Raw genomic sequence first — 20,167 nt, 5'->3', positions numbered from 1 at the left:
CCACACGTGCTCAAAGCTCTCTGAGCCCACTGCTGGTCCACGTGGACTTTGTCTACCGTCCCCATTTTCAGGCAGCTCCAGACTGCCTGTTGCTCCTCACTCTTCCCCTCTCACTCTACTGAATTCAGCAGTGGGAGAAATGAGGGGAGGAGCAGCCAGCAATGCCCAGCCCTTGCCTGTTGCCTTTATGCAGCTCTGGAGGCTCCAAGCTGACACTGATCTCCAGTCTTCTCTTTTTCCTGCTGCTGAATTCAGGAGGGGAGGGGAGGAGAGAGGGGAAGAGTGAAAAGCAGCCAGCTCTGGAGCTGCTTAAAGCAGACTCTGGGCAGACCCTGCACCAGTAAGCTCAGAGCTCACAGCATATGCAGGGCTCCAGCAGGAGCTGCTAAGAGCTCACTGACATCAGGGATCACAGTGAGGGGCTCCAGTCACAGCCCCTTCAACAGCATGGCACATATGCAGGGAGCATTCTTCACAGCACCTGTGCCCAAGCCCCAAATGGGGTGTGGCTGCAGCCCTTTTAGCGCAGTCCTGGATCCATCCATAGTCTGCTACCAGGTCAGGAGCCTGAAAACCCTTGCAGTCTTGGCTGTACTTGTCACTCAGCTTCAGTGCTTCCAGGCTTCCTGCTGTGGAACTAAGCTTCAGAGCCTGAAAGTCCTGGGCCAAGGCAGGATTTGTTTCACTACAGAATATTTGATGGCTCCCATGAGGTTTCTAGAACCCTGGAAAAGAGGCTTGGGGAGAATCAGTCAAGTCCTAAAAACTATGGACTTGACTGATTTTTTGTTGCTGTTGATGGAATTCAAGTCTCAGAAAGCCAACCCAGGAGAGAAGTGCAATGGCATAAGCGCCAAATAATCCTGGGTAGGACATGATCCAGCACAACGCCATGACTTTAATATGTAAATGTCACAGCATGGCAGTCCTAGAGGTTGCCTACAGTCAGTGCTGGCCTTTTTTGCCCCAGGGATATTGTTGTATTGAAATAATCAGATATAAATTAATACAATTACCATGGTATCTGTGATATTCAGGCTGAAATTGGAGGGTGCCAGCGTCAGGACAAGTACATGCCGCATGTATTTGGGTGACGTGGTGTTCTGGAAGTAGGTGTTACTGCAAATAAATACATTAATAAATAAATAAAACACAAGTGTTCCAGGGACAAGGAAAAGGAAGTGGAGTGGAAACACCTCAGCTCTCCATACCAGAGAATGCCCTTCACCTCTCCCCTAGGGGAACTGATGATTAACAGATTAACAGAAAAGTTCTCAAACTTTTTCTCATTGTGGATCCATCCCCTTCCATTTTCACTGTCCCTGTGGCAGCTGTAGTGCTTAGCTACACGAAGGCGATATTAGGAAAGGGATAAGGTAAAAACAAACTCATGGGTTCAAGTAAATTCTTCTTTCATTTCTATTATTGTGTTATACTCTCCTGTTTGGTTTCTGTCTTCTCCCTGACCAAGATCATGGGGGAAGTTTATGGTACAGCATGTCTTAACCAAGGACATAACATTTTGCTTCTCAGTCCATTGCCTAGAACTGAGGGGCAGATCTGGGGCAGGGTATGCAGTGTCATGGGTGCACCCTCCCTTTCAGGTGACTGGGCCTGGGAGAAGCAGCCAGGGACTCTTTTCTTAAGTCCAGGAAGCAAATAAGAATTTCTCCAGCCTTTCCCTCCATGCTCAACAGCACTTCTCCCAGGCCCAGTCTGAACTGGATATAACTTTGTTTCTTCTGCTTGGAGGGAAGGAGGAGTGAGTGAGCTCTACTGGAATTTTACCTTGTGGTTTTAAGAAGTTTTTGAGACTAAAGTTTGGATCATTACACTTTAGAGTCTAACATGCCTAACCCATAACTGTGAAGGCCAGTTGTAGTTCACACTCCATAGTTTTTGAGGTTCTTATGTCCTCTGAGGATACCACAAATAGAGCAAGTTAATATAAATGGTGAAAATACTGATCCTCCTTTCACATAGAATGATACACTAATAATGTTTCACTGCCCAGTCCTAGTCTGGACCTTCTAGTTTCCCTGGACCCCATCTGTGGCCTGGACCAGATTGGGATTGTTGGCTTGCACTCATACAGTATATTTAGAATGCCATGAAGAGTGCCCAGTTTTGTGCTATTTTCAATTAATTTTATGTCATTCCAACATCTACAGAAAATATTTGTCCAATGCATGTTATTAAAGAAACAGTCAATAAATTACTATCTGTTTTTCATCACACTGATATATGGCTTGAGTCAGAGCTCAATAAATTTCAGAGGGAGGTGTGCTAGAGTAACCTAAAAAATGCAACATTTCTATCAGTAGCAGCAGACTTATCTTATACATTTCTGTTCTTCCTTTGTTATTATTGTAGATATTTGTGGTTGAATGAGAGCCTCCAGCTTTTCCCCCTTCATCCTGCCATGAGGTCCTAATCTATTGGAGGAAGTCCATTGAGAATGTTGCTATGCCAGTCATTACAATAACCAATCTTTCTCTCTATATTCATAGAGATTACCTGTAAGATCCTACCTAGGATGCTTCATTGGTTCTAGTAGCCACAGTATGAGAAAGATGCCTGATAAACTGGTTGGAGATCAGAAACTATTCTGATTTCAGAAAATATTTTGGGAAAATAATCATGAAACTAAAGGAAATGATACATGAAGGAAGATCTCAATAACAACACATAATTTGACCAAATAAACTAAGGATATGATAAAAAACTGCAGCTCACTAGAGGGCATAAACAATAAGATCCGATTTTCAAAGAATGTCTAAAGGTACACGTAAGTGCCTACTGGGGTTTTTAAAAATGAGTTAGCAGGTAAAGATGACTTACTCCCTGTGATGTCAACAACATTTAGCTACCTGACTTCAACACTTTTTGCAATCCCATCATGCACCTCTTTGTTGTTAGTCACTGAAAATACCTTTAGAAACCCTAAGACAGCAATTTTCATAGGATTTTAAGGTAGGTAGTTGGAAATTCACATTGAATTTCTTAGGCTATTTAAGACTAAAGCAAGCCATGGGGAATATCCTCCAGGGTAGATTTCTACAGTGTCTAGTTCGATAAAATAAGAAACAAGAAATAATCCAATATCTGTTCTGACTTTGATTTCTGTCATTCTATAATTTCATCTTGCAGTGAGGTCATGATACTATGATTATGACATCACTACCTACAGGTAGGTGGTTTAAGAAAATCAAGTATGAATTAGATTAAATTTTGGGGAGAAAATGCCTTAGTTCAAACAGCAGAGTTTTTGATAAATGGCAAAAAGCAGGCCAGCACAACCATTAAAAAAGTGTTTTGTGGGAAAATGCTTTTGTACCATGACAGTTCAATTTGTAATATTTCCATTATCTCCATCCTGCAGGAAATCAGGGAGAGAAGAGAAAAAATATAGGTGGTACTTTACTTGTGGATATCCAACAAAATGAAGACTATGTCTTCATCCAGTTCCTCTTCCCCTATGGCTGCGTCAACATCAGTTTGGGAACCGCACATGATGATCACTATAGACCAGGCAAAGGCAGATGGAGAGAAGGTGAGAGATGCAAATAGAGAACAGCAAGTAACTTTTGCTAATTGCTCTTAGAATATAAACTCTAGAGTTGCAGGGACTACAACAGACCCATGCTGAGGTGCTTTGACAGAACTATAGGTGATCGTGGGAATAAGACAATAGATGGTGTCAGGACAGAAATACATTGCCTCTGCCCACATTATTCCAGGCTGTAACCAACATTATCATCACCTCATTTTCATGAATGTAAAAATCCCACATACACAGGAGCCAAAAAACTACTATCAGTAACGTGATATGGAACTAAGGCAAATCACATTAGAAAAATAAACTATTAGGCTTTCACGGACTTCCGTATCATTTTCAGAGCCCCAAGGGATGCCAGGAGTTAGGATTGCTCTAAGCCCTTATTAGCCATGCAGAGGCCTCACCTTGAGAGCTAGGATTGGTAATTTCTACAATCCTGGAAGTGAGCCCCTTTGCTGCATGAAAGGGATGTGTATGGGTGTAAAGCAGAAGACAGGGTGAGGAAAGCCAAACCTTCTTGTAACAAAGGAATGCAAATTATGCCAAAGGGCTGCTAGGTGATGAATTTGTAGTAAACCCCCCAGTTTGTTTTTTTTCATTAATTTTAAAATGCATTCCCTTCCCTTTCCTCAACCATTTCTGACTTTTTCTCTCCCTCTCTATTCCCTATAGATAAGTATAAGTGAGCTCAGACTTAGGATAAGCTTTAAACATTTTTATTGTGGTAGCAAGTTTTTGGTTTTGGATATCCACTGTTTTATATTGTATAATTATTAGGTTTGTATTGATTTTTACTGTTGTATATTGTACTATTATCACTTTTGTATTGATTTTTATTGTTTCATATGGATATTGTATGGTTTAGGCCTGTGTCTGTAAGTGAACCAAAGTCATGTCAAGTTTCCATTTTATATGTCAAGCCTCCATCTTCTGTCCTCTGCCTGGGCATCCCATGTTGCAACTGTATAAGTCACGTACCCCTCCCATGTAAATTGATTCCCCGATGAGTGTGATTGGAAATGATTGAAATACAACGGTAGCAGGCCTCTACTGAATGGCCTGTAATGACTGGGCCATCACCTCGCATTGATTCACCCAGAAACCACGGACCTCACCCAGGAACAGAGACAAGACCAGCATTTGAAAGACAAAGGACCCTGCAAAACCAGTAACTCTCACCATTACAAGCACCCGAAATTGCACATCCCTGCATGGAGCACACATGCTCAGTACGCCAGGGGCTGACCCTTGCCTAGACATGCCTCCTGTCACTAGGATCACATAAGGTCTGCTGCTATAAAAAGGGGCAGTGAAGACAGACCCAGTGGGATGCCCTCTCCACCCAGACCAGCACCATGCCACACCACCTATCCACTCAGAGGCCCTGCCAGCAACCCCCCCTCTGGACAACACCTACTGGACAAGGACCCCTTTCCATCCTGGATAGGTAGATATTACCTGCACACCTCCACCTACAATTTGGACTCTCTCTGTCTCTCTCTCCTCCTGGACTTCATTCGACTTCAGCCCCTGCACCAAGCCTCTTTAACCCCTGCTGCCATTGTGTGTATGTGTGTGTGGGTGGGTGCAAGGGAACCAATTTGACATTGTGTCACCATCTTCCCTGTTCAATAAAACCACTGTCATATGCAACCTTGAGTTGGGACATATTTTACTGAATCCCAGTCCCTTCCCTATCTTAAATTCCAGCCTCATTCTCTCTCTCTCTCTCAGCTCCAGTCCCCACCCTCTCTGTTAGTTTCCCGATTTCCTCCCAATTCCATCTCCCCTTTTCTACCACCTCTCAGTCTCTCCTTGCTTTCCTGCTGTCCCTGCTGCCTGCTGCTTTTCCTGTGATTTTCTGCTGTCCGTCTCTCTGTTTTCAGGCTTCCCCCTACACCTTCTGTAATCCTCTCCCCCTGCAGCTTCCCAGCTCCTCTTAGCTGTCCTGCAGATTTCTCCAGCTTCCAGCATCTACTGCCGCTCCCTGCAACTTCTCTAGCTGCCCCGGAGCCATCCTCTGGCTCCCCACACCCAGAGCCCCTCTTTAACACCCACACTTTCCCTTAGTCCCATTTTCCCTGTCCCCATCTACATTTTCAGCTCCCTGGTAGCTCTGGCTCCAGTCCCAGACTCTGTGCCGGCATGCTTCCCTGTTCTGCAGGCTTTGGGCATTGTCTTTTAATCACTTAAGATCAATTAACCTGAAGTTACCCCCAAGCCTCAGTTCTTCAGCCCAGGCCCCTCTAGTTTACTGGTTCTGGTCCTGGTGACTTTAATTTCCAGCAATTTTAACTCCTTACACTTCTACTTTCTTACCTTAACCTTTCCCCAGGTATCCCAAATACACCAAGCACATACATACATACATACATACATACATATCACAATATCCAACTTAGGAACTCACTTGTGTGTATGTGTAGGTGAGTGGTATGTGTGTAAATTAGTGAATACACATATATATACATATATCAATATCATTGTGTGTGTGTGTGGTATATGAATTAGTAATCCACGTATGTGTATTGGATGTGCAGGTGTTGGTAACTGGTAACTGATTCTGTCTAAATTTGGTGTGTGTAGCGTGTATGGGCTTAAACTGGTGATAGGTGTGCATGAACCTAGACTGGTTATTTTGAAAGTGTGTGTATCTGAGTTGTTAGTGTGTGTGTATAGATAGATAGATAGATAGATAGATAGATAGATAGATAGATAGATAGATAGATAGATAGATATGGCATTGTGTGCATGATATACGAATTAGCGATCTGTGTCTAACTTTTGGGGTGTATAGCGTATGTGCTTGAATTGGTGATAAGTATGCATGTGCCTAGGCTGGTTTGGATGTGCATGTGCCTGAGCGGGTAGTGTGTGTGTGTATGCACCTAATTGATTTGTGTGTGTTTTGTATATGTGCAATTGTGTCACACCCTCTTGTCTAACAGCGCAATACTGAGATCCTGAGAGTTGGCCTGACCCCCCAGGGCAACAAATTCTTTACAAGACAGGCCTTGTAGGAAGATGTTATCATGTCTACAAAGGATAACCCATCCCAGAAGTCCTCCTCAAGCCAAATATTCTGACATATCTTGTCTGTGAAGTGAGGGAAGCAAGAGTTCTGTGTTCTCTTTCCACACTCACTGACATAGAAGTCAGACAGAAGGTAGGGCAAGATGGTACAATTAACTGATTCATACACTAAGATGCCCAGCACATGTTAATTTAAAGTTACCATGGTTATCTGAGCCCTTTTCCCAACAACTGCACCTCTTACCATGCTGCACATGTACGGCAGAAGATGTAATTTTGGGATGGGGGATCCGATCCAAATCACAGTGTTTCTACTTGCCAGTGCTGGGGAAGCCCTGGATCATGATCACAGACTCTGTCTGCACCAACAAGTTAAAAGCCGGGTGCCCACAGCCTGGCATGAACCAAAGCAGACCTGGGGCCAGGGCCTAAAATCAACTGGACAACTAGACAATCCTGGACATGCCAGATGTTCAATTTAAGGCACCATACCAAGCCAGCCATAAAAATTTTCCACATATAATGTAGCACCCTGCCCATGTATGCCACGATTAACCCTTAATTGCGATATATAAGTGTAACACACAGAAGGGCCCTAATGGTACCATCTTGCCCAACCTTCTGCCTGGCTTTAGTCTAACCTGGCTAACTTACCTCTCTAAAATAGAAGTGTGTACATTCTGTCTGTGATATACGTAGGGGAACTTTCCCTGAAACATAAACCAAGAAGCTTTCTTCAAAACATAACCCAGAACATAACTTTCACCTCCTCTTACCATTGCTTTTCCGATTTGGATTTTTCATCATTTTCCTTAACTGATCCGGGCTCCTTAAAATTTCTTGGAATTTGAGTTTTTCAGAGAAATATGTGATTCTAGACTCCAGTGCATTCATGTACCTAACACAGGGCAAGGAGCACAGATTGTAGATCAGCTGAAGGAATATTGTTAAAGCTTTACATGTAAATAGTAACTTTTTCTCCTTAAGAATCTTAAAATGCTTGGTAGACAATAGTGTACAGTAGTTACAGATCATTTCATCAATGACAGAAATATTGCCACTACTGGGTCAGAATATAACAGCTGTTCTGCATCAGTCAATTTAAACAACAACTTTGAGGAAAGAAAGCAATATAAACCAGATGAGAATAAAAGGAAAAGTTGGAAGCTGTCCACGAGCTATTTGAATCTGATTTTATAAAAGTTGGGTTCACAGAATCCATTTATATAATAAGATAGTAAATTCAGAGGCAGAATTTTTTTGAGGAATTACATGAATAATGAATAGGGTGAAATGGGAGACTGTACTCAAATTTCCTAATAGGAAGGAAGGAAGGAAGGAAGGAAGGAAGGAAGGAAGGAAGGAAGGAAGGAAGGAAGGAAGGAAGACCAACCAACCTGTTATGGAAATGGAAGAGGCAGTTGCATAACAAGCAGGGTTGGCATCCAGTGCAAACCCTGTGGGAGAGTTAGGGTGGATGGACATGCAGTTCTGAGAGGATGAGGAGCACAGGTTCTGACAGTGGGAATGAACAGTGGGCTGCAGTCTTACCCATGCTAGGAATTCCTACACAGTCTGGACTGTTTTGGAGTTCCTGGCATGGACATGTTGCCAGGGTGTGGACTCTGTGGGGGCAAGGGGTGATTCTGGTGCCCCTCCTAACTTGGCGCCCAGAGCAGGTACCCCTCTCACCCATCCCTACTTACACTACTGGGAGGAAGAAGGAAGCAGGAAGAAAAGAATATACATAGTTGGTTAAGCCTTGCTGAGACAAAATTAGGACATCAAAAGGCAGAATGAATAAAAGCATGAGGGATGTTATCAATTTATAACTCTTATTGCTGTCTAAAACTGTTGATCCACTGTAATTACAAGTGAAACCTCAGATAACAATATCTAAAAGACATAAATAGAAAAGGGAAAAAAATATTTTCCCTCTTTTCCATTTTCTGACCTAACTGCCCATCTTTCCAGGTGCTAAGCACATTTTACTCCCATCGTCTTCAGCAGAGAGAAAGGGTGCTCAGTCTTTTCCAGGAGTGTACTCACATTGCGTTGAAGTCCAAACTTGGATACACTTAGGTATCACTGAAGATACTCATGTGCCTAAGTATATAGAAGGAGAAAATAATCTGGCTAATTTACTGAAGGAATGCTTTATCAAAAACTAGATTTTCTAAGTTAGTCAATTTAGAATGCTTCACATTGACAGCTCCCCTTAAATCTGAAGGAAATATCATTTTACAACTATACTAGAAGGAAAATAACCACTAGAAAGTTATTAGGTTCCTTCATGAATTAAGAGAAGATTCAATTGATGACAACTAAAAAATGTCAGAGATATGATATTCCTTTAAAATGAAACTTCTTTCCTTAATATATTAATTTAAAAACAGGTAGCTTGAACACTTTAGAAATTAGAAGGACCCAGAAAATAACTTTTGATACATTGCCAGTAATAAAGTATAACGCAACAAAATCAGCCACTCTAGGTGGTATGATAGTCAAAGGAATTTAACTAATGAATTTAAGGTGCCATTGACAATTATTCAGAAAATCACGGAAAACTGGAGACATAATGGCAAACTGGTTACTAAATACCTACAAAGTAATTCATCTAATCTTAGGTTTTAGCCTCTCATAAAATCATAGAATCATAGAAAATTAGGGCTGGAAGGGAGCTCAGAAGGTCATCTAGTCCAGCCCCCTGCTCAAAGCAGGACCAGCTCCAACTAGATCATCCTAGCCAAGGCTTTGTCTACCCAGGTCTTAAGAACCTCCAAGAATGGACTTTCTACAACCTCCCTGGGTAACCTGTTCCACTGTTTTACTACCCTCCTAGTGAGAAAGTTTTTCCTAATATCTAACCTAAACTTCCCTTGCTGCAACGTGAGACCATGGATCCTTGTCCTGTCATCTGCCACCACTGAGAACAGTCTTGCTCCATCCTCTTTGGAACCCCCCTTCAGGTAGTTGAAGGCTGCTATCAAACCCTGCCTAGGTCTTCTCTGCTCCACACTAAATAAACCCAGTTCCCTCAGCCTGTCCTCATAAGTCATGTGTCCCAGGCCGCAAGACATTTTCATTGCCCTCTGCTGGACTCTCTCCAATTTCCTTTCTATAGTGGGGGTCCCAAACCTGGAAATAATACTCCAGATGTGGGGCCTCACCAGTGCCAAACAAAAGGGAAGAATCACTTCCCTCCATCTGCTGGTAATGTTCCTACTAATACAGCCTAGCATGCCATTAGTTTTCTTTGCAACAAGGGTGCACTGCTGGCTCATATTCAACTTATTGTCCGCTATAACTCCCAGGTCCCTTTTTGCACAGCGGCTGCTAAGCCGGTCAGCCCTCAGCCTGTACCAGTGCATGGGATTGTTCCATCCTAAGTACAAGACTTTGCATTTGCCCTTAATGAATCTCATGAGATTTCTGTTGGTTAAATTCTCCAATTCATTGAGGTCTCTCTGAATCTTAGCCCTATCCTCCAGCATATCTACTACTCCCCCCAGCTTGGTGTCATCTGCAAACTTACTGATGGTGCACTTCATCCCATCTTCCAGATCACTGAAGATATTGAACAAAACTAGCCCCAGGAATGACCCCTGGAGAACTCCACTTGATATTGACTGCCAACTAGACAGCAAGCCATTGATTACTACCCTTTAAATAAAACAATCCAGCCAGTTTTCCATCCACCTTATAGTCCATTCATCCAGCCCATACTTTCTTAGCTTGCTTGCAAGAATGTTTTGGGAGACCATATCATAAGCCTTGCTAAATTCAAAGTATATCAGGTCCACTGCTCTCCCCACATCTCCAGAGCTAGTCATCTCATCATAGAAGCCAGTCAGGTTGGTCAGGCATGAACCCACGCTGACTGTTCCTAATCACCACCTTTTCCTCCAAGTGCTTAGAAATGGATTCCTTGAGGATCTGCTCCATGATTTTTTCCACAGACTGAGGTGAGACTGACCAATCTGTAGTTCCTTGGATCCACCTTCTTCCCTTTCTTAAATATGGGCACCATATTTGCCCTTCTCCAATTGTCTGGGACTTCTTCCCAATCACCACAAGTTTTCAAAGATAATGGCCAGTTGCTCTGCAATCACATCAGCCAACTCCATCAGCACACTTGGGTACATTGCATCCAGCCCCATGGACTTGTACACATCCAGCTTTTCTAAATAGGCCCTAACCTGTTCTTTCACCACAGTTGGCTGTTTACCTCCTCCCCAAATTGTGCTGCCAGCTACACTAGTCAAGAGGTGACCTTGCCTGTAAAGACTGAGGTAAGAAATTCATTGAGTAGTTCAGGCTTTTCTGCATCATCTGTCACTAGGTTGCCTCCATTTAGTAAAGGACCCACACTTTCCCTGATCTTCCTCTTGTTGTTGACATACTTATAGAAACCCTTCTATTTACCCTTCACGTCCCTTACTAGCTGCAACCCCAGTTGCATTTTGGCCTTCTTGATTTCACCCCTGCATGCCTGAGTATTACTCTGATATTCCTCCTTAGTCATTTGTCTAAGTTGCCACTTCTTGTAAACTTCTTTTTTGTGTTTTAACTCACTGAAAAGTTCCTTGCTAAGCCAAGCTTGTCTTCTGCCATACTTGCTAGTCTTCCTACACATTGCATTTGTTCATTTCTGCGCCCTCAGTAAGGTTTCTTTAAAATACAACCAACTCTCCTGGACTCCTTTTCCCCTCATATTATATTCAACAAAATATATAAGTACATGCTTAAGTCACAATGGAGTCAGTAGAGTTCAAGCTTGTGCTTAAAATTTGGCAAGTGTTCATATGCTCTGCTAAGCTATTGCCATAAAGAAATAAACTTTTCTTCACAAACGTGATTGTCTGCTGTGGGATAATTACATTTCAGAGAAAATGGCACGTACAAAATATAATATGTTCGGATATTAGTCAGGGAATGAAATTTTTTCTCTCTCAGTCTTGCCTCAAAAAACTGTTCAAATTAGCGTTGGAGCTAAACTGAATTTCCTAAACTGAAAAATTGACTGAATCATCACAAACGAAGGCTATGATAAATACAATGATATTGAACTGGGGAATCCGTTGTATCCCACTGGGCGCATCTACATGTGATGCTATGTCACTGAAGCAACATGCTACAGTGACGTAGTGATGGTAGGCACAAACTGTGATGCCCTCCCTCATTATAGTGCATTGCTACAGTGACATACAAGCTAAAAATAACCATGAACTGCGAGCCTGGTGCAGTATGGGCTGTTACTGAGCTGGCATTTAGTACTTCCATATGCGATGTTAGCACTGTTAGGTATGTGAACATGATTTGCAAAATAAACCCACACACTGGGGATGCATCAGGGAGGCACAGGGGGGCACTTGTGTCCCCAGATTTAATGTTCATCAATTTTACCAATAAACATTGATGAACACTGAAATTTATAGAAAGGGAGGAAGGGAGGCAAAGGGAAAAAAAATCTGGGCTGCAAGGCAGGGGTTGCCATATGCATGTGCATGCATGCACACACACACATGCCCGGCAGTATAGGCAGGGTGGTGGGAGCAGCTCCAGCAGCTGCACCTTCCATTCTACCTGAGGCAGGACTCAAGAGCTGCATTTGCAGGTAAGTCTATGGGACAGGGTGTGGGTTGGAGGCCAGAGCTTAGGGACCATCCCTGAGCCATTGGGGTTGGGAGCTGAGCTCTGGCAAGCCCAAACTGGCCCTGCACTATTGGGGGCCCCCTGATGGCACAGGAGCAGTCCAGGGATGGCAGAACTTGGCGCACAGCCCTGATGGCGTGGGGTAGATCTGGGCATGCCAGAGCCTGGCACATGGCCCCAGTGGTGCAGGGCTGATCTGGGCACACCGGAGTACCTGCCTTGAACCCTGCTACATACAACCAGAAGCTTTAAATTGTGTCATTCCCCCCCCCCCCCCCCGCAACAGTCACCAGTCACCTATGAGCCCAAAGATTTCAAATAGGAATCCACAGTGTTAAAAACATTATGACCTGTGGTGGTCTTTCTGAGTTCTTTCAAAGAGAAGAATTACTCTATTATTTTTATGTATTCAAGAAGTGAATGAAAGGTAAGAACTGACATTTTTCAAGGGGTGTCTTGAGTCTAATGAGAAGTGCTTTCAGTCTAAAAGGTTAAGAACCACTGTATTAGACAGTAAAATACTTTCCCAGGGGATGTGGGAGAAGTCCGTAACTTGGGAATACACAGAAGTAAACTGAACATAATACTAGGGAAGGTGATGTAGTAATATACTAGCTTTGGCAAGGATGGTGGCACAATTTGTCTTTTACTTGTCATATTTCCATGAAAGCCATTCAGAGAGTGAGAAAGAGGAGGAAATCCAAAGGCATCCTGGAAGAAGTAGGCCATAGCTGAGGTTGACATTTTTAGGACAGCAGCAAGGAACAATATAGGAATGGTTCTTACCAGAAGCAGTCTTCAGTGTTCAAATTCTTCTTATAGAGGTAAGCAGTTTCCCAGGCTCTGGTTTTAAATGGCAACTCAAATTCATGCCAAAAATGAAGAAGGAAATAGGTCAACTTCCTGGCTGGGGTCAAGATTCGAGTTAGGTTGGCTTTGTAGTCACATGAGAGCCCAAAGCTCCCTGCCGAAATCAGAGGAAGGCTCAATATTGTGTCGACTCTAAGGGGAAAGAGGAGAGAACATGTCCTCAGTATGTTTGCCAAGTGAATTGGTATCATGTCAGGATAGCTACTGTTGGATTCATCTCGCAAGCCCTTTTTTACTTTGTGTCTTAACTTTGTTTTACAACAAGCTAAATCTGAAAGAAGGACAGGATAAATGTTCAGTTAAATATTAATATTCCTAACCTGGACTGCTAACCCTGGAAAGGGAAGGTTTCTATAATCATTCAAGATTAGACACAAATATATGCCTCCCCACACAGAAACCTTTCATCTGCAGCACCCCAATCTGTAGGGGAGATTCTCAGTGCCTTTGACAAACCTTATCCCTATAAATTCATGAAGTAACCCTTTTCAGACTGTCAGGATGGACCCAGTATGTATATCATTGAAAATACTATGTTATGAACCATTCTGGGTTGGAATAGTGGATTGACTCGACACCTTCCTACATGAAAATCCTGGTGGTACCAAGAATACTGTGTTCAGGAGTAGAAATAGAGCTGCTTTCTTGTAATAGTTTTATGTGCCTACACCAATTTTTTCAAGTTTACCACATAGTTTACTACTAGGGAACTCAACTGGAATAACCACTTTCTTCACAATAAAGCCTTGGTCCATCCATTTTATCCATTGTGAAATGTTGAGTGTCCCTTATGAAACATAAAGGTTTTCATTATATTACTAATTAGCATCCTGCCATTGTGAATTATTTTTATCATGCCAATCTTATTTATGAATTCATGCTATGATGGAAAGGACTACTCATGAACTGATGTACCTGTTGACCAAAACACTTGATGTTTAATATCAATTGAAAATAATTGGGTGGAGGAGGAAAATCAGGCAAAGATTATACTTACACTCTTAATCTGAATAAAATATTTATTCCATCAATGCATGACTAAGGGACCTGGACCTCTTCAGCCTCTGCAAGAGAAGCCTGAGAGGTGATCTTGTGGCTGCCTACAAATTCATTAGGGGGGCACAGCAAGGAATCAGAGATGCTCTGTTCACCAGGGCGCCTCTTGGGGTAACAAGGAACAGCAGTCACAAACTGACAGAGAACAGATTTAGGCTAGACATCAGGAGAATTTCTTCACAGTAAGGGTGGCCAGAATTTGGAACAGGCTTCCAAGGGAGGTGGTGCTCTCCCCTTCCTTGGGGGTCCTTAAGAGAAGGCTGGATAGGCATCTGGCTGGGGTCATCTGACCCCAGCACTCTTTCCTGTCCAGGCAGGGGGTCAGACTCGATGATCTGTTGAGGTCCCTTCTGACCCCAACATCTATGAATCTATGAACCATGGAAAGGCTTGTATTTCTACCACATTTTATTTTGAGGAAAGGAAAATAGCAATGTTGATAGAGGTTTGCCATGTTTTGTCTCTACCCGAGTGAATTTGTGAAACTTCGCTATTTTTTTCCGCATGGGGTGGTTGCAATGGATAGAGGCACTTTCTCTCATGTTACACTCCTACTGCACTACACTTGAAAATCTTGGCAACTCATTTAGTGGGATGTTTTACACATCATAGAAACCTTTGCAATGACAAACAGGGCAGTTAGAATTCTTGGAATTGCTATAATAGTGAGTAATACAGGACTTTATCTCCAGATAAAGGCCATTATTATTGTTTTAAAGATAAGTAGTTTATTGTTGATATAGTGTAAAGGAATGAAAAAGTAAAGACATTTAAAGAGCTGGGGAGACACTGGTCCAATAAGTTCAGAAAATTTGTAATCACTAAAATGGAAATTTACTAAGGCTGGCTTAATATGGTGCTAGGTAAAGAATCTGGTTTTAATTCCCAAATCTGTTCTGTTGCATGTAGGGCCAACCAGTTGTATAATGGCTAGTGTTCTTCAGTGCTGTGGGTAAACTTCCACTATTCATGTACTTTACTATGTTTTGAATTAACTTTACTGACAAAGGAGTACAGGACCTAACCAATTCATTAACAGCTCAGTGTTTCTGTTCAGTATGCACCAGAGGTCAGAAAAGCAAATAAAATATGAGGTTGAATAAGGAACAAGATGCAACCCAGTGTAGAAAAGAATATAACATTGCTATATAAAAAGTAGGTATCATAATTTTGTATTGCTCGGGCATACTATGTTCAATTCCAATCACTCCGCTACAAAAAGCAGAAACAGAAGATGGTAAGAGATGAGCGAGTCAATGAGAATTATTAAGGACTTGGAAAAACTCTTGGGTTAGAGAGACTGAAAAAATTGGGACACTTTACCTTAGAGTGTAAGAAACTATGGGTGAGATTACTAAAACATACAGAATAGTGATTGGTAAACAGGAGGTGGACCAGACATTATGTTCATCCTGTTTCCCGGTAAAAGAACACATGGGTGTTTGATAGAATTGGAAGATAATAAATTCAAAACTGATTAAAAGAAACATTTTTTCATACACTGAACAAATAGACTGTGGCATTTATTGTAAGACGATATCACTGTGACCAAGAGTTTAGGAAAATTGAAACTGGGTCAGTGAGGATCAAGAGCCCTTAAAATTTTGATATGGAGAATAATATTTGCAACAGTATATCTACATAGAAAATGCACTAAATAAACAAGTTTTGTAAGGGCTATAAAGTGTCAAGCTTCAGGAAGTGAGCCACCCTCTAAATTTCGGAGGGATAAGGAGGAAAATTCCCCTGGGCACACCAGAACTGCCTATTGCAATTTCCTCTGGAGTATCTAGTATTGGCCACTGTCAGCGACAGGATGCTCACTGAGATGGATGACCAATTTGACTGAGAACAACGATTCCTATGTTTCTCAAGTTAATAGCTCTGTCTCCCTCCAGGAGTGCTGAAGAGGTAGTCTGCAGAACTCGGGTTTTCAGACTGATTTTTATTTATTATCACCACTCTTCTCCTGCCTACTAAAGGAATTGTACCAATTAACTTTTCAGGGGAGTTCTGTCCTCTTTGAAAGATAAAGGCCAGGGTCTTGTTATAAACCCTAACTGAGTCAGGCAACCGGTGTGACCCACAAACAGCTAAGGGCTATGAGGGTCTGTTAAACAGAAAGTAAAGTTATTCAATATTTGATCTCCATACAAGGCAGTAATATTTTTTCTAATACTTACGAGACCATCTGGTATGTGGCATAAGTGCAAGTCGGTCCCAGGACAATGCAGCCAAGTGTGCCAGTATTCTGCAAAAGATCAAGCAAGATTAGCAATAGTAAAGGTGGACAGTGGTCAAGGAGAGTGTAAATTTGAAGAAAGGGGCTAACGTGAGGTGTGTAGAATGAGGACTGAAATGCACGTGACCAGTTCAAGGTGGGGATACTATGGCATGTGAGAAGCCAGACCCTTCAGCCCTCACTTTGATGAACCATGAGAAATAGCAGTGCCACAGACTGAAGTCAGAGTATCATAAAGCAAGCATGGAGTGAAAAAAGGGGCTGTGGAATGAAGGAAGGGGTAGAGGATATATGTTGAGCAAGGACCATATAGCGATGACATAACAAGAAAAGGCAAATGGCAGAATGGTATCTGGAAAAGTATAGCCTGCAGAGTGGCCTCAGCAGAAGAGACTACATGCATCACCAGACCTGGGCACTACAGCTGTAGGGGGGATTTAAATGTCTCACCAAATCAGTGCTGATATATGTAGGCAGGCAACAGGATTGGTATTCAGGGCTGATCTAAATTGGAAATGGCATGCCAGTGAGAGAGAGAGAGAGAGAGAGTGTGTGTGTGTGTGTGTGTGTGTGTGTGTGTGTGTGAAGTCTGTACTTTTCCAGCTCGCATTCTAGTTGGTACCAGCCAGCACCCTCATCCCCACTTGGATTAACTACGAGAAATATCAATGCCTTAAGAAAACAACCTGGTACTTACAAAGAGTTGCTTGACAATCTCCACACCTTCACAAGTGCTGGTAGGGCAGCCTCGTGACACATACAGTGATGTGTTAAAGCCATTATAAGTGGCATTAAGAGTCACAGGTTTTCCTATAGAATAATGTAGAGGAAATAGGAAATGTTATCACAAAACTCAGAAAAACGATCGTCACCTCACAAATCTCAAAAGGGCTTTCACACAACAAGGACACTTGCAGTCTTGGCTGCAGGTTTTTCTGAAGTCTTGTCTGCTTTCTTAAAGAAAGTGTCCAAGGAAGTTTGGACAGATGTTCTCCAGGGAGATGGGTGATGCAGTGAACTTGTTCACTGGCATGGCATTGCATTGGATCAAGTGTTGTTAAATCGAAAATGGAGTTGTAAAGTTGAAACAGGGTGTCAATTTATAAATGTTGTAAGTACGAAACATTGTAACTGGAAACATTGTAACTCGAAACATTGTAAGCTGAGGACTGCCTGTATCAAAAAAAGGGCACTCGTGGAGGGGAGGAGGGAGAAGAGTAAGGAGGGGGGAGGGGGTCTATGGTTGTGGGGCAGGGAAGGAATAGGATTGAACATTGGGTTCTAATACACATGGCTAACCTCTTCTGCTGGGATATCAAGTATTGGTCATAATTAGAGACACATTTTTAAAGATACTTGAAAACAGACTTCAAAGTCTTTGACAAAAATAGTCAAAAGGAGGAAAATTAGATACTTTTCTTAAGCCTTTTTGTCACAGGCTACTATGGATGCAGGTGGTTAAATTTTATTAAAAAGAGGTTGAGTATTGGAATGAGTTAAGAGTACCATCTATAGTGATGGTAATTATGATGAAAATTTTAAGGGTTCTTGATCCTCACACATCAGGGCATAAGATAACCAGCAGCTAGGACAGTGGTTCTCAACTTTTTTAGAATCAAGGCACCCCCTAATGGACTGGAGGCACCCCTCCATAATTTTTTGTGAAATGAGCAGCACCCCATTTCAAAAACTAACTTATTTATTACCATGCTTATCTCCCTCAGTGGGATTGGGCAGTAGGGGCAGGGAAATAGGAAGGCAGGGACAAGTCTGAGCCTGTGCTTATCTGCTTATCTCCTCACACTTGGTTTATCTCCTCATACCTCATGGCATCCTTCAAAGGACCTTGCAGCATCTCAGGGGGCCCTGGCACCCTGGTTAACAATCTCTGAGCCAGAATCAGGTGATGTTTCTTTTTTGGTATAGTGCAGTGGTTCTCAAACATTTTAGACTCAAGGCACCTCTCAGAAAATGCTAGCTCTTAGCTTTCACTCTTTTTTTTAACTATGAAAATGTAATAGAACAATTCTGTGTTGCCAAGATCTCAGAAAGACTACAACTGGTCAAATGTTTCTAACACTATGGGTTCCTATTTTAAATCTCTAGGTTTACCTTGTGAATCATGTAAAAGTATTTGCATACCTAACAATGCTATTATTGCATACCATCCATGCAGTACACTTAAAAGGATTTCACAAGGGGCCATGGGACTCTACTTGAGAATCACTGGTATAATGTTACAAATCTGGCTGCATTATTAGAGAGAGGTGGGTATCATCTTCATGTGGTACATCTGTCATGTTCAATATTTTACTTCCTTGAATGCAGTAATGAGACCAAACTACATGAACCAGCGCAGGATTCTGTTATAAGAGTCAAGTTACAGGACTAAATGGACCATTGGGCTGGTGTGATCTGGTTCAAGCAATTCCCAATCTCAATTCTCATTTCTGTTGAGAAATTAACCCAGGAAGCAGAGGGAAAATGGAGCCCTGGGGAAATCTGTATTTTGACATTCTTCCCTCCCACATTGTCCCCACTTCTGGTACCCCACCACTGGTGCCCTCCTCCCCTCTTTTCCCCCCACCAAGCCAGCAGCGCTGCTCCCAGCAGAGGCAGGCAGGGGCACAGGGTGCACGCAGTCCAGCAGGAAGGCAGAGCAACATATTGCACCTGGCAGGCAAGTGGGCAAGCACCACAGCTGCCACCCACACTGCCCAGCCCAGCTCCTCCTGAGCAGCAGCTGGAGGCAGAGGGTGGGCTGAGCTGGGCATCACTTCTCCTGCCTGGGGTGGAGATCAGCTGGGGTGGGCCGGGGAGAGAGTGCTGCTTTGTGCCTGGGCTACTCGTGTGTGTGTGTGTGTGTGTGTGTGTGTGTGTGTGGTGCCATCCCGACCACAGTGCCCTGAGTGGTCGCCCATTTTGCCCACCCCTAAGACCAGTTCTGCCAGGAAGGGGTTTTTGTCCCCTCAAAATTATGGTACAGATTTTCCACCGGGGCTCTGCTGTTTTCAAAGAGAATTGTTTTTGTTCAATCCATGTGGTAAAAACAGACAGCTTGAGAGCAGACCTGAGGGTCAGTTTGCATAAGCACAGCCTGATACGACACCAAGGCCTGAAGTCTGACCCAGATACCCTAAAGAGGGAGAGAAACCCACAGCATCGCCTTACCTGCCTTCTGCAGCTCTTCTTCTATCACACGCAATCCCCGTTCCACAGCTGGCTGTACATTTTCAAAGATCCATGGATATTGTGCATCATTCAGCAGCATCACATTGATCACATAGTTGTCCTTGTCGCACTTGCCTGCTCCAGGCGGCCACAGCAATTGGAGACACAAGAGCAATAGCCAGCAGGCTGGACCCAACATTTGTTTCCTTTTTATTCTTTTCAGTTTATACCCATTCCCCTCCTACAGCTATATTGCTGTTATTTCTGAAATGGGTTCCTGCAGTATGTCCAGTGATCAGCTGCCCTGTATCTCCCTTATCTACTTCCCTTTGTCAGCTTCTCTGCCCTCAGCTCTGCCCCACCTCTATCTGCCCCTGCTGGCACTTCTGCTTGTGAACAATTAACAGCAGCAGAACTCAGAAAAGGAGAGAGGCCAAAGGTTGCTTTGTTTGTTTGCTGGTGGAAAGGTTGGAGCTATAAAACTGAGACATTACCTGCTTGCCTAATAAGGACATTAGCTTTTCATCTGAATGATGGACAGAGAAGAGAGAGGAGGAGGAGCTAACTGGGTTGTAAAAGGA

The 20,167-nt window shown here is 42.9% G+C and overlaps 1 protein-coding gene across 3 annotated transcripts in view; it reads right to left on the bottom strand.

Moving 5' to 3' along the window:
* GUCY2C (guanylate cyclase 2C) overlaps window positions 1–19,957 on the bottom strand; it is a 67,047-nt gene extending 47,090 nt beyond the window's left edge. Inside the window, exons 1-7 of one of the 3 annotated variants that reach the window (XM_019480967.2) lie at window positions 19,587–19,957; window positions 17,113–17,225; window positions 16,357–16,424; window positions 13,034–13,249; window positions 7,369–7,490; window positions 3,425–3,521; window positions 1,017–1,119 (exon numbers count right to left, since the gene is read on the bottom strand). In XM_019480967.2, the coding sequence (XP_019336512.1) occupies window positions 1,017–1,119; window positions 3,425–3,521; window positions 7,369–7,490; window positions 13,034–13,249; window positions 16,357–16,424; window positions 17,113–17,225; window positions 19,587–19,785 (918 nt within the window). In that variant the 5' untranslated portion in view covers window positions 19,786–19,957. The remainder of the gene's footprint in view (window positions 1–1,016; window positions 1,120–3,424; window positions 3,522–7,368; window positions 7,491–13,033; window positions 13,250–16,356; window positions 16,425–17,112; window positions 17,226–19,586) is intronic. The other 2 variants (XM_019480966.2, XM_019480968.2) reach the window with 2 other exon arrangements.
* Window positions 19,958–20,167: the final 210 nt, after the last annotated feature.

Source organism: Alligator mississippiensis, chromosome 4, assembly GCF_030867095.1.
Source record: "Alligator mississippiensis isolate rAllMis1 chromosome 4, rAllMis1, whole genome shotgun sequence".
NCBI lineage: Eukaryota > Metazoa > Chordata > Crocodylia > Alligatoridae > Alligator > Alligator mississippiensis.
Note: the sequence above shows the minus strand (reverse complement) of the source record. Positions and strands in the feature narration are given on the sequence as shown.